The sequence below is a fragment of the Oncorhynchus kisutch genome, linkage group LG4 (genome assembly GCF_002021735.2).
Source record: "Oncorhynchus kisutch isolate 150728-3 linkage group LG4, Okis_V2, whole genome shotgun sequence".
NCBI classification, from domain to species: Eukaryota; Metazoa; Chordata; class Actinopteri; order Salmoniformes; family Salmonidae; genus Oncorhynchus; species Oncorhynchus kisutch.
Genome location: NC_034177.2, coordinates 66940707 through 66966519, shown reverse-complemented (window position 1 = coordinate 66966519; position 25813 = coordinate 66940707). Strand labels below are relative to the sequence as shown.

At 44.1% G+C, this 25813-nt stretch overlaps 1 protein-coding gene across 23 annotated transcripts in view; it reads left to right on the top strand.

Moving 5' to 3' along the window:
• LOC109889887 (collagen alpha-1(XIII) chain-like) overlaps positions 1-25813 on the top strand; it is a 113872-nt gene that overhangs the window by 63609 nt on the left and 24450 nt on the right. For 9 of the 23 annotated variants that reach the window (XM_031823434.1, XM_031823438.1, XM_031823430.1 and 6 more), the window contains 15 exons: positions 480-506; positions 5482-5532; positions 8842-8877; positions 9685-9711; positions 9989-10015; positions 11783-11809; positions 11949-11975; positions 12139-12165; positions 14686-14751; positions 16233-16316; positions 16469-16510; positions 16622-16639; positions 17267-17293; positions 17776-17811; positions 19264-19290. In XM_031823434.1, coding sequence (XP_031679294.1) covers positions 480-506; positions 5482-5532; positions 8842-8877; positions 9685-9711; positions 9989-10015; positions 11783-11809; positions 11949-11975; positions 12139-12165; positions 14686-14751; positions 16233-16316; positions 16469-16510; positions 16622-16639; positions 17267-17293; positions 17776-17811; positions 19264-19290 — 549 coding nt within the window. Of the gene's footprint in view, positions 1-479; positions 507-5481; positions 5533-8841; positions 8878-9684; positions 9712-9988; positions 10016-11782; positions 11810-11948; positions 11976-12138; positions 12166-13955; positions 13998-14685; positions 14752-16232; positions 16317-16468; positions 16511-16621; positions 16640-17266; positions 17294-17775; positions 17812-19263; positions 19291-25813 lie in introns of all 23 variants that reach the window. The other 14 variants (XM_031823446.1, XM_031823441.1, XM_031823442.1 and 11 more) reach the window with 5 other exon arrangements.

Below are 25813 nucleotides of genomic sequence, written 5' to 3'. Positions count from 1 at the left end.
AATCTGACTCCGGTTTGTGGGCTTGAAATTCTGGCTTTAAAAACACTCCCTCCTTCCCCGACCTGGGGCGTTCTACAGTGTCGCTCCAACTGTGAGGCCCATGCAGAGTACGCAATATTTCACACAGTGTAGAGGAGTTAAACTACTTTGTGGTCCTCAAGCGCCTCCTCAAAGGAAGTCCTTTTTTCTGGCCTGTCCCTCGCTCCCAGGCTCACTGCCTCTCCCCTCCCTTCACTCACTACTACTTCTGTGAGAATGTACGTCTCGACACCAGACAGCTCCCCGTGGCCCTAGACTTCAGCCAAGCCCAGCCTCCTCTCCCCACCCCCCATTCCCTTCCTTTCCTCTCCCTGTGACCACTTCTGAGGCTGATGCATGCCCTGTGTCTCTCTGTGCCTGTCTAACCCCGGTTCCTCTCTCTCTGTGTCTCTCTCCTCCTTCACACTTTGCATGCGACTGTGTCGGCTGTGACTGACCAGGGGTTAAAAGGATACGCAGGGGAGAAGGTAAGTCTATAGGGACGTCAGTAGGAACAGCCACCCTCCAAAGCCTGCAGGAGACAAGGCAGGGAGAGAGGCTTCAGCAGACTTAGTGGGTGGTGGTGCTGGTGGTGGTTAAAAGCACACACTTGTTCACTGTACAGTAGTGTATGGAGGTTATAGTTGATTTATTTCAAGGGCCCTAGGTCTGTATTTTTAAAGGGTGTTAGGGTCACATTCTGAAAAGCATTTCCCACCCTGGTTGGATTACCTGTGTTTTTTTCTTTCAATGAAACAGAATAGCAAAGAATTGTCACATAAGAGTCTCAGAGTTCTAACTTAAGGCTCCCTCTAGAACTTTTATGACTTTTATGGAGATCATGGTATCAGCAGATTCCACTATAGGTTTCAGAACCCTACGACTTGGAATTATATACAATGATGACAAATCTGCGTTGGTGGTGGTGCATTGCATCACCATGTGATCTTATTTCCATCTCCAAGATCTCAATATGTGTTCACTCCCTCGAATGGCCAATAGTAATCTGACCATGCAGACGTTTCCAGTCCACTAAATGGCCACATTTGCAAAAGAGATCAGATTTATCCACAAAGCAACCACTTGTGGATTCACTTTCATCAAACCTGAGGTGATTTGTGATGTGCAGAGCTGAATGTGTGACTAGAGGAGAAACATGCGTTGCATTCTTAACTGTCGTGCTGTAGAGAGTAGCAAGCTAGCCAAACAACTCCAATATGGCTCAGCCAGTCTGCCTGCCGGCGGAGAGCCTCAGGAGTTATGGGTAGACTAATGTGACCACCAAGACGTTAAACGGAGAACCAGACAACGGCACTGGCTTTGGGAGGTCTCAACAGATCTGGGTCCAAAACAATCCAATGGCTTTCCTCATATTTCTCTGCACCGATTGTTTTAGGAGTGTAATATTGTGGCCCATTTCCCTCTGTGTGTGGTTAGCTCTGGGTGCCAGGAGAGAGGATGAGGAAACACAGGGGTTAGACAGGGAGGCTTGGATGAAGATCTTCATTAAATATGAAAACATCCTCTCCAGAACAGACAGAGCCAACACAAGGGGAACTGGCAAAGTCCAGCTCCGGCTGGGCAGCATTTATATTCTTCTCTTAACTTTAAATCAAACGAGTTCTGTGGGTTTGGTGGTGGGTCGTAATGTATGAGGCAAGTGACTGGCAGATATACCAGAGAAAAGGAAAACAATGGTGAATTGGTTAAGTAGAGAGAGAACCACTTGGCCACTTGCGGCTGACTTTATGGGTATGGGAGAATTTCATATGGGAGGAAATTCAATCTCAAAGGCAGTCTCTGTCCTTGGTGTTTCATAGGCCTTGGCTGTAAATGTATGTATTTTTTGGGGTGGTGTCTGGTCTTAGTCGTGATTTTGGGGCTCTTGAGTTTGACCCTTTCCAACACCAGTAATCTGACCGCTCTAGAAGGGCATACATTTTGTTACTTTACAGCCGTATTCTAAAAAGGATTAAATGTGTTTTCCCCTCATCAATCAACACACAATACCCCATAATGACAAAGCAAAAGCAGGTGTTTAGAAATGTTAGCAAATTTGGAAAAATAAACAACTGAAATATCCCTTTTACATAAGTATTAAGACCCTTTACTCAGTACTTTGTTGAAGCACCTTTGGCAGCGATTACACCCTCGAGTGTTCTTGGCTATGACGCTATAAGCTTGGCACACCTGAATTTGGGGAGTTTCTCCCATTCTCTGTAAATCCTCTCAAGCTCTGTCAGGTTGGATTTGGAGCGTCGCTGCACAGCTATTTTCAGGTCTCTCCAGAGATGTTTGATCCGGTTCAAGTCCAGGCTCTGGCTGGGCCACAAGGACATTGAGACTTGTCCTGAAGCCACTCCTGCGTTGTCTTGGCTGTGTGCTTAGGGTCGTTGTCCTGTTGGAAGGTGAACCTTTGCCCCCAGTCTGAGGTCCTGAGCGCTCTGGAGCTTATTTTCATCAATGATCTCTCTGTACGTTGCTTCGTTCATCTTTCCCTCGATCTTGACTAGTCTCCCAGTCCCTGCAGCTGAAAAACCTCCCCACAGCATGATGCTGCCACCACCATGCTTCACCGTAGGGATAGTGCCAGGTTTCCTCCAGACGTGATGCTTGGCATTCAGGCCAAAGAGTTCAATCCTGGTTTCATCAGACCAGAGAATCTTTTTTTCTCATGATCTGAGAGTCCTTTTAAGTGCCTTTTGACAAACTCCAAGTGGGATGTCATGTGTCTTTTACTGAGGAGTGGCATCCATCTGGCCACTCTACCATAAAGGCCTGATTGGTGGAGTGCTGCAGAGATGGTTGTCGTTCTGGAAGGTTCCCTCATCTCCACAGAGGAAAACTGAAGCTCACCTCCTTGACCAAGGCCCTTCTCCCCCCGATTGCTCATTTTGTCCGGGAGACCAGTTCTAATAAGAGTCTTGGTGGTTCCAAACTTCTTCCATTTAAGAATGATGGAGGCCACTGTGTTCTTGGGGACCTTCAATGCTGCAGAAATGTTTGGGTAAAAATAAAGGGAACACTAAAATAACACATCCTAGATCTGAATGAATGAAATATTCTTATTAAATACTTTTTTCTTTACATAGTTGAATGTGCTGACAACAAAATCACACAAAAATTATCGATGGAAATCAAATTTATCAACCCATGGAGGTCTGGATTTGGAGTCACACTCAAAATTAAAGTGGAAAACCACACTACAGGCTGATCCAACTTTGATGTAATGTCCTTAAAACAAGTCAAAATGAGGCTCAGTAGTGTGTGTGGCCTCCACGTGCCTGTATGACCTCCCCACAATGCCTGGGCATGCTCCTGATGAGGTGGCGGATGGTCTCCTGAGGGATCTCCTCCCAGACCTGGACTAAAGCATCCGCCAACTCCTGGACAGTCTGTGGTGCAACGTGATGTTGGTGGATGGAGCGAGACATGATGTCCCAGATGTGCTCAATTGGATTCAGGTCTGGGGTACGGGCAGGGCCAGTCCATAGCATCAATGACTTCCTCTTGCAGGAACTGCTGACACACTCGAGTCACATGAGGTCTAGCATTGTCTTGCATTAGGAGGAACCCAGGGCCAACCGCACCAGCATATGGTCTCACAAGGGGTCTGAGAATCTCATCTCGGTACCTAATGGCAGTCAGGCTACCTCTGGCGAGCACATGGAGGGCTGTGCGGCCCCCCAAAGAAATGCCACCCCACACCATGACTGACCCACTGCCAAACCGGTCATGCTGGAGGATGTTGCAGACAGCAGAACGTTCTCCACTGGCGTCTCCAGACTCTGTCACATCTGTAACATGTGCTCAGTGTGAACCTGCTTTCATCTGTGAAGAGCACAGGGCGCCAGTGGCGAATTTGCCAATCTTGGTGTTCTCTGGCAAATGCCAAATGTCCTGCACGGTGTTGGGCTGTAAGCACAACCCCCACCTGTGGACGTCGGGCCCTCATACCACCCTCATGGAGTCTGTTTCTGAACGTTTGAGCAGACACATGCACATTTGTGGCCTGCTGGAGGTCATTTTGCAGGGCTCTGGCAGTGCTCGTCCTTGCACAAAGGAGGAGGTAGCGGTCCTGCTGCTGGGTTGTTGCCCTTCTACAGCCTCCTCCACGTCTCCTGATGTACTGGCCTGTCTCCTGGTAGCGCCTTCATGCTCTGGACACTACGCTGATAGACACAGCAAACCTTCTTGCCACAGCTCGCATTGATGTGCCATCCTGGATGAGCTGCACTACCTGAGCCACTTGTGTGGGTTGTAGACTCCGTCTCATGCTACCACTAGAGTGAAAGCACCGCCAGCATTCAAAAGTGACCAAAACATCAGCCAGGAAGCATAGGAACTGAGAAGTGGTCTGTGGTCACCACCTGCAGAACCACTCCTTTATTGGGGGTGTCTTGCTAATTGCCTATAATTTCCACCTGTTGTCTATTCCATTTGCACAACAGCATGTGAAATGTATTGTCAATCAGTGTTGCTTCCTAAGTGGACAGTTTGATTTCACAGAAGTGTGATTGACTTGGAGTTACATTGTGTTGTTTAAGTGTTCCCTTTATTTTATAAATAATAATGCTGTAATGTAACAAAATGTGGAACATTTCAAGGGGTCTAAATACTTTCCGAATGCACTGTATGTAGATCTTCATTTGTCCAGTTTGGTGAATCTCTGTACGATGGGAGTAACTGTAGACCTCTGCACTGTAGCAAACCATTTTTCTTAATGGTTTGCCTTTTGGCCACTGTGAGGCACAGGCACCATCAGTCCATCTTCTCCAGTACCACTGCGAGGTGACAAACCCACCTAACCTGAGTGTGAAAACAAATTCCTCCCCTCCCCTCCCCAGTAGGCATTTGTTGAGGAACGTTAAAATCACCTGCGGTTTATGATGGCTGGTTGGGCTATCAAAGATGTCCCAGTGATAAGGTTTCTAGGGAGAATGCTAATTAGGGAAAGTGCTGGAAACCCGAGCAGGCCCTGTCTGGCCCCAATGGGTTCTGAGATTTTGCTGGAAGGGTCCGTAGGTCTGTATGGATGGGGCTGACACTGTGCAAATCACCCACTTTGTGCCAAAGGAGCCCAGAGGGTTTTCCTCTGTTTTTACAGCAGTGCTGCTGACCTTCTGAGCACTGCTGTCAAGGTTTAAAGTATGGCTCTGAAATGAGAACTTTTGACTTTGCTGGAAATGTATAGAAATAAGAACACTTTTGCTCTTAGGCTTGTTTCCTTAAAATGTGGGAAAGATTAAGTGTGTGTAGGAACTAGACTTGCTATATGTGTTACAGATGGTATTTTAAAAATAATTTTCCTAATTTACCATTTGTATTCATTTGAGTGTTGTGCATATTATACAGAATTACTAAGGAGAACATCTGGTGAGCTGACTAACACTTTGAGAGAGGTATTATTTTGTTCCACTGTTGGTGCATCTTCTCAATGTCTGTCTGTCTGTCTGTCCATAGGGAGCGCCAGGGGAGCCAGGCCTGTCCATCATTGGGCCACGAGGATCTCCTGTAAGTGTCATCACTTCTTCCTACAACTAATAATACTGTGCATGACCTGTACTGTTCACTTCCGCTTTAAGTCTTCAGTTCAATGACTCATGACCTTTCACTCTGAATAAGCCTGGCATGATAGTAATGTCATGAATTTGTCAACATGAAGAGTATATATTGTGAACCCTATACCCATGACCACATACTGTAGCACAAATACCAGAGATTCTATGTTTGCCTGTCAGGACTTTCCAGAACAAGTTCTTGAGCTTGTCCACCACCGTGCTAATGGAGATTGAAGACTGATAATTACAGGTTGTTTGAGAGTACTTTGGCATTTTCTGAGGAAACCAGAGCTTCGATTTGGCTGTAATCTGGATCATTCCGTGTTTCCTCAGCATGAGAAGTGAAAACATTCCTATACCTCTTAATAAAGTATTCCAGACACCAGAACCCAATGGTCCCTATTGTATTAAATAATTGATGTTCGTGAGATAAAATAAGACTTTATCCTGATTCAACTCCTTTCTTCTCCATTTCTCTTCTTTTTTTTATCAGTAGACAGACAAAAGGGTTACTGTGTTGGACCTCACTTTTGCAATTTCCTTTTTGATTATGCTGTGAAGAATTGGACATGTTTTATTTAGAGGTTTTCTTGTTCCGCCCTGGTTTTTGGACTGCGGGGTTACAGTACCTTGTTGTGGAGCCAATAAACTGGCTACTCAGGAGGACCAGACATCTGTTTTCCCAATTGACAATTAGCTACATACCTGTGTGCCCACTACCCTGGCCGGTAATAAGGCATTTCTAATGAACACCAGGCTACAAAGGAAGTAAAGCACAGCAGGAGAGTGAAGGAGTACACAGAGAACCAGTCAAGCAAGGGTACTTAAAAGGTGATTTCCCACAGCAGGTGAGGTCGATATGAGAGACTCACTCTTGACCTTAGGAAAGGGAGAGGGAGTGGATTTGGTGGCGAGGTGGAGAGAAAAGAGTGGAAATTACAGCTTAGGTTGGCCAGGTGGTTCCTCTTATCTGGAATGACGACTCACCCTGCCATCCTAGAAGTTGTTTTTGTGACTGCAAAATGAGTGGCGTTGTACAAAACAAACTCATTCGCAATTGGATCGTCTGTAACCAATAGGAGTATCAAAGTTGATAACATCGTCACGTAGGCCGGTTCTGGCCCAACCCATTGGTTTCTGGGACCACTCAGAACGGTCAGAATGTGTTCGCATTCTAGAAATCGTCGGGGAGGGACGCAAATACAGACTCATCGGGGAGGAGAAACATTAGTTGGCCAGAGCGATGTGGTTGGGTAGCCAGGCTGCCTGTTATCTGCCCGTGTCCTGCACACTGTCATTTCACAGATGACTAGACAAGACCTTGTTCTACTGCAACCTGACCACAGGGAAACAAAGGGAAAGGATCCATGAAGTTGTTTCAGATTCTAACAGTGCAATACTGAAACACAAATAATCCCAAGAAAGTAAAAACGAAGTAAAAATGAAGAAGGAACAAAAAATTAAGAAATACCAGAACGAGCAATGTCTGGAATATAAATATGTGGTGTGTGTATAGACAGTATAGACAATAAATAAGAAAAAGGTATGTACAGCAGTAGATATGTAGGATGAGCTATGTCGACAATACAAAATGTACAGTGAGCTACAAAGTATTGGAACAGTGACATATTTGTATTAGTTTTGGCTCTGTACTCCAGCACTTTTGATTGGGAATGATGCAATGACGATAAGTTTAAAATGCAAACTGTCAGTTTTAATTTGAAGGTATTTCCATCCATATCGGGTGAGCCGTTTAGAAATGACAGTGCTTTTTGTACATTGTCTCCCCATTTTAGTTTACTGTGGATGTCACCATGATTACGGATAGTCCTGAATTAATTGTGAATAATGACGAATCAGAAACTTACAGACGCACATATATCATACCCCAAAGACATGCTAACCTCAGCATTACAATAACATACTTTTTTGGTGGGAATGATATTTGTGTGTCTAACTTTCTGACTCATCATTATTCATTCAGGACTATCCTTAGTCATGGTGGCATCCACATTAAGGTAGAAGTGTTTAGAAACATATTATATTATTATTTACAATAAAAGTGACTCCAAAATGACACAACACATTATTTACCATGCATTTCTATTGGGCACAAAATAATCTGAAACACAACCAAAACAAACAGCATCCAACAAATGTGTAGAGTCACAAGTTGGATGTAGTCATTGTGTGCAAGGAATATGGGATCAAATACGTGTTGAAGGCTGAGCTGTAGTCAATGAAAAGCACCAGGATGAATAAATATAACTATAGCCTAGTGGTTAGAGCGTTGGACTAGTACCCGGAATGTTGCAATTTCAAACCCCCGAGCTGACAAGGTACAAATCTGTCGTTCTGCCCCTGAACAGGCAGTTACTCCACTGTTCCTAGGCCATCATTGAAAATAAGAATTTGTTCTTAACTTACTTTCCTAGTAAAATAAATAAATAAAATAAACCAATGATAAAGTCAGTTGACCATACATACAGCTCAACACTTTTTGCACGTTCAAGCACAAAACAACAGAAAGATTGAGAGAAAATGGTCCCATATTGTGAATAGTTTTTTTTTTTATCAGTGTTCTAGATTGTCTGTAAGGTTCATGTGCAAAGCATGTCATAAGCCATGTCCTTAACTGTCTTTTCAACACAGACAATCCCTTTCGAAGGAAAAACATGCATAGCCTCCAACAACTAGTCAGTCTGGTCTCAGACATATAACCTGTTTCATTAGGAAAGTTCACCTCTTCTTTGTCATTTTCTCCCAGTTTGTCTTTACTGCCCCCCTCTCTTTTTCCTGGGATATTGAATGGCTTCCTCTAGTCCCACAGGCCGTGTAGCATATCCACACCTAGTACAGAATGTCTTCAACCAAAGCCTTTTCATGAATCATTATTGACATTTACTCATTCAGTTTATTTGGCTTTTTCTCATTCGCAGTCAATCTTGATTCGATCAGAAAGAGCCATCCTTTGTTTCTTTCATTATTCTAAGACTTTTCAGTGTTGGGTTTCTCCCTCTTATTTCCTCTTTGTTTTGAGAGTCAGTTGGTTTCCCCTCCATAACTCCCACAGCAGGCTCTCCCGGTAGTCTGCGGTAGCACTCGCCCTGTCAAGGTCAATTACAGCTCTGCCCAAAAGTATTACTATGGAAGAGAAAAATGGCACCCTCTCACGCTGACCCTCTTTCACCAGATTTTCACCTCAATCTTCCAGCAGAATAAGAATCCCTCTAACTCAACATCTATTTCTGATTCACTTTAGGGACAGCCAGGAACTAGAGGCTTCCCAGGCTTCCCGGTAAGACTTTGCAGCTTCCCCAGTCTTTAAGTCTTCATAATCTGTGTTTTTAATGTTTTGGTTACTATTTTGCAAGTGGCGCTTTATTATGTAGTCGAAGCTCCCAAATGTCAAAACGTTAGAAATAAGATGTTTCCTGGCTGGTAATCTCCTGTGAGCAGATTCTGCGTAAACACGAAGTTGACCAAATTACTTGAGATTTTACTTTTGGCTTAACCGAGATTCCCTGGCTGGTTAAGTGCATACGTGCCTTGATTATTGGTCTTGTTTTATTCAAATCTGCAGCCATTCTACTGTCTCCTTTATGCCTCCTAATCAGGAATAGCACCATGTCCAATAACAAAGCTTGCTCTTTATGTCGAGAGCTCAGGACTATAAGGTTCTATCTGCAAAAAAATGGTTCTGATATAATTGGCTTTAAAGTTCCCCAAAGCCTCATTGGTTTGAATGGGGTCAGCAATTGTTCTGTTGTGTTATTTTGAACGTATCAACATGAATTGGGGTATTTAGAGGACTATATAGGTAGAGAATATTGAACAGGACAAGGCTATGTCAATAACTCTATTTTGACAAAAATGCAGAACCTTGTAGTTCCAAGCTCTCTGCGTTTTAACGTGCTTGTTTTACATTTTGTGTCAAGTTTGAAAACAAAACATGCTCTATTCTCCATTTTTTTTTCTTGACCTGGAAATACCTTTCTTCCCTTCCTTAAGTAGGTTCATGTCAGTGCCATGGTCTGTGCAGCCATGTGCGTTATGACTGCTTATAACCTGCGTTGAAATGTCTTCCCCTCTTTTTTGATCCTAGGGTCCGATTGGGTTGGACGGCAAGCCCGTGAGTTTCGCCCCATTTCTGACAAATGTTGAATAATTGAAGTACTTTAAGAGCCTAGAATCTACCACCTTATGATGATGATGATGAGGATAATTAAGTTCATAATGATTAGGGTCATGATTGTAATAAAATCTCTATTAGTATCATTATTGTTATTATAGGACGGAGGTAATAGTGTTATTTATATTTCAAAACCCCAAGAAATTCAAAGAGACGGAGCTGTAGAAATCGATTTGATTCTTTTACCACATGCATTCACTCTTTTATGCACACACAGGGGCAGAACGGCTTGAAAGGAGACTTGGTAAGCATCGTTTTACAACAGTTTTGCAGTTCATGTGAAACTGTTGGCATTTTGCAGTCTGTAGTGTAGACATACACTCCTGCACTTCCAAAGGACTCAAACCTTGTCTTTATGCGTTTTGAATGCCTTACAAATGTGATCACCATAAACGTGCACATCGGTCATTTCTGCTTAAGCACCATTTGTTATCCAAGTGAACCTCATAGCAGGTTGTTTACCTTGTGCCCTAAGTGTAGCCACTAAATCCATTGGGAAAACACTGTTGTGGCCTGATTTTCTTTTGTGGGGGGAGTAATGGTCTAGCAGTGGGTTGCCTGTTTTAAGTGACAGGGAGAATGTCTGGCCGTATTTAACTAGATGGGTTTTTCAGCTGCAATCCACTCTCGGGTTCTCAATCAGAGGTAAAACTGACCGAGATAAAGCACAAAGGAGCAAAGGCAAACAATCGGTTGACTTGTGCATTTCATGCATATGGTGATTCCAATTCTTCGAGAGTCAAATTCTTTGGGAACACTTAAATGCACCTCTAAATATACAGTATAAAAGAACCACAAATAAAACAGGCAGACCACAGAAAGCATCAATTGTTGCATAAAAGGCTAACCATAAATATCTCCTCTCCAAAAGGATCACTCAAAAATGATTTATTTAGGCTTCAGAGATATACACATTTCTCCACTTAGGTGTCAGGGGATACAGATGATATATCCCATTACTCTGACATCGTTATAGGCCCACATGACTCCTGTGAGGCTTCTGAATGAGACACAATGACTGTTGAACGTCCCGTACCCCTTCACCTCCAGCCCTGTGACCGCTGGACAAATCTCCTCTAGGAGGTTGAATCCTACTTTTATTGATCACCTTTCTCTCCAATCTCCTTTTTAAATGGAGATAAAACCCAGTTCACCTAAAGACTATATTCTTCTTGGACGATGGTTGTGGTGCCCCTGAAGGCTGTTTCTACGTCTGGTCCTCCAGGCCAGCGGTCTGGCTTTTATCAGGCCAGCTGCCGGTTTTAGGGGCCTTTGTGTCTCTGTTAGAAAGCCATTACTCTTTGTTGGACTTGGAGAGTTATCATGAGGGGGCTTTGTTTTATTAGGGGTTATTCACGTCGGCTGTCTTTCGCTCGGAGCGTGTTTGGAGTGCTGCCTTCCTACAGAAGCTCACATGCAGGGAGCCGGCCTGGGCCAACACAAATGGCATGCCTGTCCTGGTCCAAGTGGGTGGATAATGTTCAATGTTGATTAATGTTAATTTAATTAGCCACTTTTCTTCTCCTCCCACACTCCCAAAAACTGTCAAACAATATTTTAACGGGTACCGAAGGCCAGTCTGTTAAATGCATAAATTATGTCTTTCCAGTCTCCACAATGCCTTTATGGAACTCCTATGCGCCAGGGTCACGGTCATGGAGTGTGCTTGATGTGTCCAACTGTGCACTTTCCCTGGGTTCATTTATCAACTAGTCCTGCGCCTCTGACAGATGTTAGACAGCTCTCCCCAGGCCTTGATGTGTAGTCAAACGGAGCAGAGCAGGCTATGACAAGTGGTTGGTGCAGCCCTTTGGTTGGTGTGCCTGTTGGATCTAGTTGAATTCTCCTCGTGTCCATTTATCCTCTTAAAACAAAACCATTTATCCTCTTTTGTCACATGCATTATACATTGAAATGAAAGGTGGCACTTATAAAATGTTGACAGTTTGATAACATTATGTTTTAACATGGTTTTCATCTGTTGATTGATGTACTGTTTATTACTTTTTAGGGTCAACGTGGTCCCAAAGGAGTTCCAGTAAGTTTTTTTCCCCTTTCAGGTTTTGACAGCTTTTCTGTTATTTGACATTAGTTGATTAATGTGTCTGTCTCTCTTCACACTGATCTGTTCTCTCCACTCATTCCTCTCTCCTTCTTCACCTCTGTTTACCTACTAGGGTGAATCTGGTCAGAAAGGAGAAAAGGTGAGTTTTTCAGTGACATTTTCCGAAGCTGTCAGAGCTGGATTCACCCATAATGTTAGTGGTATAATCGACTGTAAGCCAACATACAAGTGTTTATTACAAAATGACAAGGTTTTTCGTTTGAATGGGGAGTCTCTAACTCACTATCCGTCTCTCTCTCTAGGGCCTATGTGGAGACTACAGTCACAGGGTAAATGAATCATCTCACATTAATTCATGTACACCTTAGAATGTTTATAGAGTGACTCTAGATGACCATGCTAAACTGTGATCGTTTTGTTGCTGGGAAAGTTGCCCCTCTGCGATCACTTACCGTAGCACCGCAGTGGATGGTGCTAAAATGTAATTGTATGCTGAGTCGGAGTCTCTGTGATGTGTTCTCTGTAGCAAATAACATTGTTCTCTTCACAGGTACAGACATAAACCAAGTTAATTGTGTGGTCTGCACTGTAATGGTAGTGTGTGGGAAAAAAATGAGGCAAGACAAATGAGTCTGATGTGTAGCACATGCAGCACATACTGTTAGAGAAAGGCAGCCCCATTATGCAAATCAGGCCTTCTCTCAGGGGCTTGGCTGTTTGAGTGAAAACAAGGCAATTACTGGTAGCCTGCTGGAGCACACACTACGTGATGAAGGTCTATGTGTGGGGGTGCCAAGAAAAATACTCTCCTGTGTGCTCAGGGATTGTTCAGATAGCCATTTCCAATGTCCATTTCCAATGTAATTCAACCTCCCATTATGTAATGCCTTCTGTGAAGTCTCTTGTTTCCCCCAGTAAAGCATACTGTAAGAATCAAAGAGCTCATGACAACAACTCAAAGCAGTAGGGAAATAATGCTTATTTGATATACTCTGCAATGTGTTTAGGCTAAATAAACAAGTATAGCAGAGAATGTGTAGTTGAGAGGGAGAAGGTCAGAGCATTTGGGGTTGTTTAAAACCTTCAACCTGTGCTGGTGCCCCCGCCATACTGTGCGTGCATTGGATTGTTTTCATAAACGTCTCGGGGGCCCCCGGCACACACACTGCATGGGAGGTCCCTGTCAGCGGGTGGTTCTACTTGTCCTACAGGGGGAGCTGGGGGGGGGGAGGGGGTTGGTGTTTTTAGTAGTGAGACGTAGATATCAACAGTTATTATATGTGGGTGTGTGGCCCATGTGGGTGTAGAGCCTCTTTGTACTGGATCGTCCAGTGAATACCCTGGCTGCTGTAATTTCCAGTCTGACGTTTAAGGTTTGTGGGTGACCCCAAAACTGTGTCCCAGTCGTGCTGCGAAGACAGCCAATGCTCCACTCCCAGGCGTCCCTAAGCCTCTGTCCTCCACCGATGGGGTCAACAGTTTACAGTAGAGTAGTGCTGTTCTCCAAACCAGGCCTGGTTCTCACACTGTCCACTGTTTATCTAGATTCAGAGTGGACATATTATGACAGACATCGGCCTCAATTTTCAACTCTTTTCATTCATTATATTTCTGAATGCCAGAAAATGCAGCACATACTGTATTTTACTCTATTGCCACTGAATGTGGTGAAAATGGTTTTGTGTCAAAAAGCCATTTTACGTCTACTTTTTGGGGAAATTTAAGGTGGTGCAACTTACGGCATGTGGGTGTGTACGGTGGATAGCTCCTGCAATGGTCCCTGTCTCTACTTATCAATAATCACATATTGTACATATTTCCTCATTGATACCTCAGCATATCATTTTTCGTGATTTAGTTTCAAATGTTAAATTTAGTTTCAAACGTCTTTGACACGGAAACATTGCTTTGGCAACTTCAGATAATATGGTGGGGACATAGCTTTTTTTTATAAAACCGAAATATACCTTCCATCAAGTTGGAAATATATACTCTCTGTTAAAAGTAGTCAAGTTGTACAGATCAGGTTCTGCTATATTTGAATGGAGAAAGCAATGGGACCATACGTATTGTAGCCCTCTTTAAAGCTGTACTTGATAATGTTGGTGAATCTCAACAGAAGCGGCGTATTGTACAGCCCTGTGTTGGAGGATTGGCCACAGTAAGTCTGTACTCTCTTTGTGGCAAGACTGAATCCTGCCTGATCTCCACTCAGCTACAACAGGACAGGGGGCAGGAGTACAGTTGATCTGGGAGATTGATGTCTAAATAACTCAACTGCTGCTTTTATACAAACACCCAATGGGGCTGCTTATTGCTTAAACTGGCAGCATTTTATCTGATCAATTACCATGTACAGTATTTGACCTGAAGTAAGGTAGTGTATATCGTGGTATGAGTATCCAATCTGACCATCGAGGGACATCAACACTCCCTTTTGACACCAACTCCTGGCCCCTAATTTGCACTGTTGTTACTTCGCTCGCTCTCTCTTTCTTTCTCTCCTCTCTCCTCTCTCCCAGCTCCTCTCTCCTCTCTCCTCTCTCCCAGCTCCTCTCTCCTCTCTCCCAGCTCCTCTCTCCTCTCTCCTCTCTCCCAGCTCCTCTCTCCTCTCTCCTCTCTCCTCTCTCCTCTCTCCTCTCTCCCAGCTCCTCTCTCCTCTCTCCCTGCCTTGACATTTTCTTGCTGTTCACGCTCATGTTTTGTTTCTATTTCTCTCCTTCTTCTTCCCTTCCCAACCCCCCCCCTCCCCTTCTCATTCTGCCATGTTTCCTTTCCCTGGCCTCCTGGTGAACTTGTTGCCCTGTGACTTTCTTACACCGCTGGCCACCTGTGCTTTGTGACCTCAGCAGATGTTGCCCATCACCGTGCGCAACATGCCTCAAATAAACCCTCTAATCCTAAAGCGCCTCAAGGTACATTTCTCTCTGTCCCTTCCGGCCCCTTTCTGCCTTTCTCTGGATGCCAACCGCCGTCGACCTCCGCCAACCCCCCCGTAATCCTCTGTTAACCCTCTATGGCACCTGGTTGTCTCAAACCTGAATTCTGTGATAAGAGGACAAGGATAGAGTCTGAGATACACTTGGTAGATACAGTTGGAACCCCAAAAATAAACAAATCAATACTATTTACTTTGAGCATATTCGTGACCATAGAGGGTATATGAAGTGGATTATGTAAATGCCCCAGGCTTCAAGGCCAATTTAAATACCATTAAGGTGAATGAAATGTAAAAAAATCCCAAATTGGCTTGTTACTTGGTCCAACAAATCCTGCTTTTCTGTGGGGAAAATGTTTTTTTTTTAGGCAAACATAAAAAGCCTAACTTCTATGATTTCCATAACCTTAGCAAAGATATGAAAAGAACAGGAAAGAAAAGTCATTTTTCTGGCAGGAAGTGAGTCTCCAATCCTCTGAAAGGACCTCAGTGTCCCTTCCTGTGCCCAGAGTCCAGCCTGCTCTGTTAGAAAGAGGGCCCCTGGCACAGGTGGACCTCTGTTGGCATCCCTCCTCCATTTTGTTTCCCCCGGTGTGCAGTCTCTCTGTGCCAGGATGGAATACCTTGTTTGGAGACAATGCTACACACTGTGGTAGATCCAACACTAAAGACTTAGAGCTCTGCTGTTTAAAATGAGCCCCTGGAATCAGCATAACGGAATGTGTTAATTTAGTGGAAGTACACCTGGATCATAAATCATAAATCACACATCCGTCCTGCATGGAATTGATAAAATATGGATTTATTGTCGATGGATGTGTTCTGGGTTATCTGAGCCTTGATGTCCGGCCTGATCACAGAAGCTCAGCTTGAGCTAAAGACGTGCTCCTTGTAAACACGGTGCCATCTACTCCACAGTGATTAGGAAGTGTTTCAATTCAAGGCCAATATTGTGTATTATGAAGTTTCTCTAGACATTGGAATATCAAGACATGGTTAGTTGAGGTGTAGGCCTCTTTCTTCTTCGTATCTGTTCCTCGTAAATATGTTCATCTTGATCTTGTTTAGTCTTCTATTTTGTGTTGGTTAATTCCCCTGGCTCACAGTTGAGTTTCCTCAGAGTGACACTAAAGAGAGATCAGTTGGCGCTTTTGGTGCCTTGAAGTTAACACGTCACGTCGAGATCGTAAGATGCTGCAGAAAAGACAGCTGGTGCCTTTTTTATTTCAATGAGTTGGTACTGTTGAAAACACAAACTGGTTTTGACAGGATAAACCATTTGAAGCACACAAAAACACCAAATATATCCTCATTTGAACTCAAAGTGGTATTCTCTCCAAACATCTAGATTCTTGCTAATATTGCCCGCCATAAAACTCCCAGTATAAGGAGTGCTTTGATGTGTTGCGTTGGCATGGCCTAGCATCACGTAGCAGATGGTAACTGTAGGTCTCTCAGCAGGGTGAGCCTGGAGCTCAGGGCCCACCAGGACCTCCCGGCCCCTCAGGGACCCCCGGACTGAACGGTGCAAGTGGACCACCGGTGAGTCCCCTCAGCCAGCTGACCACCACAATCAGGACTGGACCAGCGACTGCATTGAGGCAAAGGCTATGGCCATGGAAGTGGAAATTCTATGAGTGTTTGCCCAGAAAATTATTGTATCGGTGATGTATATTTTTCTTAATCTGATGTAGGGTAAACCCGGTGAACCAGGAAAACCTGGAAAAGATCCAAGGGTGAGTTTGATTTATGCCTCTTGCTATTTCCTGGACTTATGTATTTTCCTAATGGAAATTTGGTATTGACATGCTTGTGACTTCTTCATCTTCCTTTCCCATTTTCTCCAGCTCCTGCCAGGGATGAAGGTAAATGTCATTTCTATTCTCCATAATCAACACCATTATACATAAACTACATACAAGTGGACACGTATTACCACTACTTATAGCTCCACGTATGAAACGCAAATGATCCGTGATTGGCCCATATCTCTCGATTGTCACGTGGAGCTTCCAGTCATTATGTATCTGATGTTCATGTTGGGAAGCCTTCAGGGTGTTTATTCCTGTTCTCTGTGTTGCTATTGGACTAGAGGACTATATTTCTCCTGTTTATTGCCATGGATTATTAAGAATGGGGAATTTAGATTGTGAAGCATGGAAACAGACAGGAAGGGATTTTTTTTTTTTTAAGCAGCTCGCCCAACCAATTTCTCCATTAAAAACTAAACCAAGTTCATATCACAGCATGAAGTTGAAAGAAGTGTGCACTGTATCTTTTGATTGGCTTTCACAACAAGGAATACCTTCCCTCAACTGGACTGTGGCAAGATATGGCCATCTGGTTGTAAACCAGTCTTTGAACTCCCCAAATTGAATTAAAGTAGTGCTTACTCTTTTGTTGACCCATCCATGTAATGAAAGAGGAGGCGTGTCTACTATACATGTGCTGTTTGTTACAGTGACTTTATATGAACCTTTTTGTCATTTTAGGGTGAGCCAGGCATGCCAGGAATAAAGGTAGGCTTTGGATCTCATTTTAAGTTTAAACACATAGTTCAATTGGAATTTGTGGTCTCTAGAAACTCACAAATTGTGCCTTGCATGATTTATAGGTATTTCACAATAGAGGAAAAGTAAGGACTGTCTATTTTCCCTTTAGTAGTGGAATTCTTTTGTATTTATTATCAAGCACCTGCTGGGATTAAGGCACAACCAGAGGGAAGATATTTCCTTTAATCATCCCACGACTTGACTAATAAACACTCTGTTTGCTGCTTGTCAGAATGGCTACATTCATACAGAGAATGTGCCGATCACCAATGGGCTGTGTTCTCTAGCACAAGTCACAGGAAGTCCAGTTGCTGAGTGGTGGATTGTACAAATCATTGTGACCTATCTGTCTTGCTGTCGTCTGCAGTTCTGCCTTTTCATTCATTCATTCACCCTCTTCTTTCTCATTCTGTGTCTCCCCGTTTGACCTCTGTGTCTTTCTTCCATAGGGTGATGTTGGCCCTGCTGGTCCCGAAGGCCCCAAGGTATTTTTTATGAACATTATTACCTGTTGATCAGTCTCATTTGACCTGTACCACTGACCACACTATCAGCAGGATCAAAAATCAGCATGCAGCCATTCCTGTACCTCAGTGTACTTCCTGCCTCTCTGAAATAGCCCAGGTTTTGTATTAAGAGCTTAAACTACTCACAGTTAATTCTATTTATATACCCAGGCCCAACTGTAGCCTTTCTCCCCACTAAACATGGGCTCTTTCTCCCTCTGCTCTCACATTCTCCTTTAGTATTATACTATACTGAATAGGAAATCCAGGGATGGACACAGTCTCATACCATCATTGGTCAAGGGAGCATTCTTCTCACACAAACCCATACACACTCTCTCCCACTGGGCTGCTGTCGGAGCTAACCTTGGCTTTGAAGTACTGTGGGGGGCGGAGAGAGCCGTGCCTCTTAAACTCTCCACGTGCCTGTCCTTCTCCACCTTTCCGTGGCTTAATGGACTTCCTCTGGAGGGCTCACTCTCACAGCCTCTGCCCTTCAGTGAGCTGGGCTCAGCCAGCACACAGTGTGACTGCACAGAGAGAGAGGGAGGGGAGGGGGGGGGGGTGTAAGAGGGATTGAGGGAGAGAGAGACCGCAACAGCCTGCATGGCTCTCACATCCCCCAACAGAACGGGGTCACATCCACACGAGCCTCTAGAGCAGGTTAAACGTCTTAGCCATCTGGGCAATGTCAAACTGTTTGGCTGTCAGCAAACCACAGCCCCTCTATGATCCATGCTCAAAGTCATTAGTACACTACCTCAAGTGATATATTGAAAGTTTGATTCAAACTGGGCGAGTTTGTAAAAATAGATATTTCTGTATGACAATTGCCATTTAATGACTTGTGTTTGACCCCTATTTTGGGGAACTCTGGAAGAACCTACAGCTCCAAGCTCCCGGTTATGTTATAGCCTTGTAAACTCCAGTTTTCCTCAATCGCACTGTTTTCCCATGACAGAGCCTCAAAAAGCTCGGTCCGGTTTATGAGCAGGTTGGTCAACCCTACAGCAGGTTACCCGGAGGACGACCAAGACTAAGGCCATGTCCATGTTCTTATGAGGAGCATTTCACCCCTTTGAAAGTTTGTATTGCACTTTAGATGTTCCGAGGTGTTTGAGGTACTGAAATGTGAAGGCATTGAAATACAAACTCTCCCATGTTCCCACTGCACCCTGTTCCTTATGGAGGTCCAATACCTTTCTGTAGCTGCGACAAACATTCGTTCACAAGTCCACTGCTTTCAGAGTCTATTGCACCACCTGGTGGCATTCTACAGGAGTGCAACTACATTTACAGAGGCAGAAGGAGAGGGTCTACCTTTCAACTTCGACTAGCTGTATGTTCGTGTATTGAAAAAGAAATCAAAGGAATCCTTTATAATATGTAACTGTTGTGTGTTGATCTGTGTCGCTCTCTCTCCTTCCGTAGGGACTGAAGGGAGACCTAGGGCTGAGGGTAAGAGCCTTATTATGTCCCTCTCTCTCTCTCTCTCTGTGTGTGTTGTTGGTTAGATAGGTAGTATGAGCAATGGTGTCTCACAGGCTCAATGTCAATTTCTCGGACTGTCAAAAACACAATGTGGGAGTTCTGGCAGCTTATTGTTTAGCCCGAACACCTGCTGAGGCACAAATGCACCCCAGAGACCACACCCCACCGGCTTTGGTCCGTTAATATATTTTCATGAATGGGCTGAATTATCTCACGAAAAGCCTCATAGGAGAGGAACCTCCCAGTGAAAACATGTGGTAGTGGGTGTACAGCAGCCAGGTTGTTAATATCTAAAGTAAACCGGGAGTCTTTATCTGTAGACATAGACAAATCCTGGGCTGGTTCCTGAGTCTGGTCGAGATATCATCCCAGTTCAAAAAGCCCAAGTGGCACGGCCTTCTCCTGTGTAATTCCCTCCTGGTTAGTCGGGTGGAATATTCACCTCCCCCTTCAGTCAAGGGACCACCATGACAGGCCTCAGAGCCCAGAGGCTTAGATGCTGATGAGTGGAATACTTATTTCCCTTGGTACCATTGGTTGTCTTTTGATTTCCTCTATTTGAAATAGCATGATTGCTTTGCCCATGTCTTCCTTCTGATGTCGTCTCCATCCACACTGTACGGAGATGAGGGGAAGACAGGTCTCATAGGGGAGATGGGAGGGAAGGTCTAATGGAAGCCATATGTAGAGTGTGGCATCTTAAGAAGTTATTTTCGACAATATCACCTCGTATGGCAAGATATCGAATGCAAGAATTTTAAAGAGAATTTGATCTCTGTGGATGTCTGACTTGAGTTTGTTATTGCTTGTTTAAGATACTTACCCTAATAGAGTTTGTGCTGTTGAAATTGCAAATCGTCTTTAAATGATCTTACCGTTGATGCTTTCCTAAATCAGAAGGCAAACGTTTATTTCAGTCATCACAATATGTGGGCAAATGTGCATCGGATGATTGATCTTATACATCATGTCGTGCAATCAAAGAAACAGACCAAACAATCCTAGAATGAAAAACGCCTTGTCAGAGAAGGCGCCACATGTTGGTGGGAGGAGCCTTCCAGAAGAAATGCGTCTGTTTTGCCCATCGCTGCAGACCTCAATGCTTCAACAACAAAAACTGGGCTGCTCTCAACCACACCATTCCCCTATGGGATTTGAACACATGTGGCCCCCAGGCCTTCTCAGTCTCTCATAGACACTGGCCTCTATGTGACGTGACCGACTGATGTAGTACGGCCACTTGTTTTCTTATCTGTCAGCCCCCTGCCGTACTTTAAGTCCCACCCGTTTCCATGGTGAACATTCCCGCTCCCTCGTCCCGAGATGCCCGACACAGTAGTAGCAGACGGCGTGTGTTTCCCCCATTAGACTCCACATGTGGAGGGATTGGGAAAGAGAGGGAAAAACACTTCAAGGAAGGGTGCTTTTAGCAGAGACACGGTATCCACAGCAACAGTGTTCGAGCCATTCCTCTCACAGTGGGTTGTGAGAGGAATGGCAAAAAAAAATATTATACTAAAGAGAAAGTGCTTTTGCAGGCATACACTTCAAAGCTGCACTAGATTCACCTTAGCATATGGGGTTTGCCTCTGCCCAGGGGAACTTTGTTCTATATTTGTACTCACAATGTTGGATCAGGATTACTGTATTGTACAACCAGATTGTCATAAAAAGAACAGGTAAAGGTTTGTGGCATGGGCCATCATCGTTAATGTCCACATGGTGCCGACCACAAGTCTGACCGAGCTATATATCTCTCAAGGCCCTCACTCAGCAGGTTAAAGTCGCCAGGCTACAGCCAGGCTACAGTCGCCAGGCTACAGATGCCAGGCTAGACATAGAGGAAGTAGACAGGACAGCCATAGACCTCCTGCTCTGCTCTCCTCTGCTCCGCCTTTATAATGGCTAGCTCACCATTACTGTACAGTGGTTTGCCATTAGCCCTGTAATGACGGATGTCTCTCCCCCGGTCTAGAGGGCCGGTTGATTTAATGAGCCTGTTAGACTGTTAGAAAAGCCTGCTTTTCATCTCTCCCTTGGGTCAGAGCTGTGTGGGCACTCTGAGACGCTCCTGTCAAGGTAAGCAGACGACAGAGACCCAGAGACAGGATAAGGTGACAGTGGTGCTCAGAACACAGGGGGGGAAGAGGTGTGTGGGGAGGTAGGCTTTGCCAAGCCTAGCGTTTCAGACACAGACTGTCTGTCTGATTGACTGAATGGGGATCTTCCCTTCCTCTACCCTCACTCTCCCTCAAAATCAGAGAGCCCTAGACCAACACAGCTGGAAAGCACATTAGAACTGAGAGGAAGACAGAAAGTAGGCCTCTCTATTCACCTACCTAGTGCTATTATTCCTTTCACTTGCCTCAGATCCACTCTGACAGTGCTTGTAGCTGCGGTGGCCATTCTAAGGCCATCTTACAGTTTCTCACACTGTTTACGCCCTCTTTACTGGTGTATCAGAGGGATCATTACATTTTGTTTTGAACAGATGATGAATCTATTCCCCTGTTACCCTCAGGGCATTTCCTCTGAACTGGAAAGGCCATGTCCGCGTCGTTTCAATGAAGAGATTAGCGTATTGATAAATCAAGCAGCAGGCATGTCAGTCGACAGATTACGCCCATGGAGTATCATACACACACACACCGGTGTGAAAATAGAACCAGGGGGTGGAGAGTGACGGTGACGGGAAGGGATAGCTAAGTAGATGGGAGGAATGGTGTGAGCTGATTGGAGAAGCAGGAGATCAAAGCTTCCTGTTTCTGTGCTGTGTTTGCTGGGGGCCCGTGAGGGCCCCTCCATGTGATTAGAGCCGTCACCGCTCACCTGCCCTGATCCCACCCTGGTCAGGGTTCTGGACAGGAGGCCCGCCCGGTGCTTTCATCTTCCCAGAAACGGATGGACACTCTATCCCCACGTTTCGATCCCCTGACAGGTTGGTGTGAAAGCGTTCATGGGGCAGCTGGGCCGGGCTCTGGCTCCAGTACAGTCTGCAGTCTACTGACGCACCACCCTCACCCTCCCTTCGTGGTGAGCCCCAACCACAGCACCTGTCAGAGGCTCCAGCAGAAATGCACTTGCTGTGTGTCTGTCGGTCAGGAGGGGGAGAGGAGGGTAGGGGTTGCCAAATTGGGCGATGCCACCTGCCCCTTTGTCAGACCCTTAGGAGTCAGCCTGCCGCCTTTGCTCTCTCCGCCAGGGACGTTCTATCACTCCTCCCTGTGTCTCTGTTCTTATTTGTTCATGTAATCAGGGTTTATTCTTAAGGATCTTGATCATGGACATTGATCATTTGTTTTCATTACTTTAAAACATGATATGGCAAACAAAGAAGTATGTTTTGGTTGGTTGATGTGCTTCCAATTAGTATGTTTCATTTGAGCTTCAGTGTGTTTCGTCAACCCAAACATGCAATACTGTATGTGTGTTGTCCCGCATCTTGTTTGAGAATGCTGTGACTGTAGTTATTGATAATCAATGTGATCTCTTAGAGGGACTTTGGTATACCAGGAATGCCTGCGAAACAAGTGTTGAACGTAGTTCACCATGTGAAAGTAGCCCCTGACCTTTGACCATACAGTGTATGCCCCTGACCATAAACCATACAGTGTATCTGAGATTAAATAATAGGGCCACTCCAGTATCTTCCTCCCTCCAGATTGTTCCTCCCCAGACTGGTTGATCTATGAATACTTTTGAGAATGCCTTATATACAGTTGAAGTCGGAAGTTTACATACACTTAGGTTGGAGTCATTAAAACTCGCTTTTTAACCACTCCACAAATTTCTTGTTAACAAACTATAGCTTTTGCAAGTCAGTTAAGAAAAACATCTACTTTGTGCATGACACTACGGTTTGCAATTACACATGGAGACAAAGATCGTACTTTTTAGAGAAATGTCCTCTGGTCTGATGAACCAAAAATAGAACTGTTTGGCGATAATGACCATCGTTATGTTTGGAGGAAAAAGGGGGAGGCTTGCAAGCCAAAGAACACCATCCCAACCGTGAAGCACGGGGGTGGCAGCATCATGTTGTGGGGGTGCTTTGCTGCAGGAGGGACTGGTGCATTTCACAAAATAGATGGCATCATGAGGCAAGGAAAATTATGTGGATATATTGAAGCAACATCTCAAGACATCAATCAGGAATTGGTTGCAAATGGGTCTTCCAAATGGACAATGACCCCAAGCATACTTCCAAAGTTGTGGCAAAATGGCTTAAGAACAACAATGTCAAGGTATTGGAGTGGCCATCACAAAGCCCTGACCTCAATCCTATAGAAAATGTGTGGGCAGAACTGAAAAAGCATGTGCAAGCAAGGAGGCCTACAAACCTGACTCAGCTACACCAGCTCTGTCAGGAGGAATGGGCCAAAATTCACCCAATTTATTGTGGGAAGCTTGTGGAAGGCAACCCAAAACATTTGAAATTAAACAATTTAAAGGCAATGCTACCAAATACTAATTGAGTGTATGTAAACTTGTGACCCACTGGGAATGTGATGAAAGCTGAAATAAATAATTCTCTCTACCATTATTCTGACATTTCACATTCTTAAAATAAAGTGGTGAACTGACCTAAAACAGGGAATTTTTACTAGGATTAAATGTCAAGGATTGTGAAAAACTGAGTTTAACCTTTCTAGGGCAGGCGGAACTCCTCGACAACATTCCGCTGAAGAGGCAGCGCGCGAAATTCAAAAATATTTTTTTGAAATATATAACTTTCACACATTAACAAGTCCAATACAGCAAATGAAAGATAAACATCTTGTTAATCTACCCATTGTGTCCGGTTTCAAAAATGCTTTACAGTGAAAGCACAACATATGATTATGTTAGGTCATAGCCAAGTCAAAAAAACACACAGCCATTTTTCCAGCCCAAGAGAGGAGTCACAATAAGCAGAAATATAGATAATACATGTATGTTTTGTTCGATAATGTGCATATTTATATCCAAAAATCTCAGTTTACATTGGCACCTTACGTGCAGTAATGTTTTGATTCCAAAACATCCGGTGATTTTGCAGAAATACTCATAATAAACATTGATAAAAGATACAACTGTTATTCACAGAATTAAAGATAGACTTCTCCTTAATGCAACCGCTGTGTCAGATTTTTTATTTTTTATTTTACGGAAAAAGCATAATCTGAGAACGGCGCTCAGAACCCAAAACAGCCAGAGGAATATCCGCTATTTTGGAGTCAACAAAGTTAGAAACAACACCATAAATATTCACTTACCTTTGATGGTCTTCATCAGAAGGCACTCCAAGGAATCCCAGTTGGACAATAAAAACGGATTTGTTCCATAAAGTTCCATAAAGTCCATCATTTATGTGCAAATAGCCACTTGTTGTTAGCGTGTTCAGCCCAGTAATCCATCTTCACGAGGCGCAGGCACTTCGTCCAGACAAAAACTCAAAAGGTTCTGTTACAGTCCTTTAGAAACATGGCAAACGATGTATGGAATCAATCTTTAGGATGTTTTTAACATAAAACATCAATAATGTTCCAACCGGAGAATTCCTTTGTCTGAAGAAAAGCACTGGAACGAGAGGTAACTCTGTCGGGAGCGGTCATGAGACCAAGGCACTCTGCCAGACCACTGACTCAAAGAGGTCTCATGAGCCCCTCCTTTATAGTAGAATCCTCATTCAAGTTTCTAAAGACAGTTGACATCTAGTGGAATCCGTAGGAAGTGCAACTTTAGCCATATCTCAATGTGTATTCAGTAGGCCAAGCTTTGAAAAACAAACCTCAGATGTCCCACTTCCTGGTTGAATTTTTTCTCCGTTTTTTTGCCTGCCACATCATTCAAACAGTTTTAGAAACTTCAGAGTGTTTTCTATCCAATACTAATAATAATATGCATATATTAGCATCTGGGACAGAGTAGGAGGCAGTTCACTCTGGGCACGCTATTCATCCAAAAGTGAAAATGCTGCCCCCTATCCCAAAAAGGTTAAATGTATTTGGCTAAAGTGTATGTAATCTTCCGACTTCAACTGTATGTTACCTGCCACTAAACTGTATGCTTCAAGAACTACCAGCCTTCTTTCTCAGTATTCTGTTGGATTGTATTGTTGCCTGACAAAGCATTTCCTAATCCAAATGTTCCCTAAAATGCATGTCAAACCAATGATGAATAGTGCATGTTTTCTTTGGCTCTGAATAATACTCCCAGGTCCAATAGTTGTTCTTCATCTGGATTTAAGAACCATATCTTGACATTGATGATAAGTAATTTGAAATGGGGCATAAATGTTACGAGAGTTACAAGTCACCCTCGTAACTCTCTGTCTAAAACATGACTTTTGAGTCTCAGCAAGCCAAGTAGATATAGTAAAAGCAAGCGAGAGAGACGGATTGTGTCCCAAATGGCACCCTATTCTCTATATAGTGCACTACTTTTGACCTGGGCTCTGGTCAAAAGTGGTGCACTTCATAGGAAATAGGGTGCCATTTCGGGCGCACCC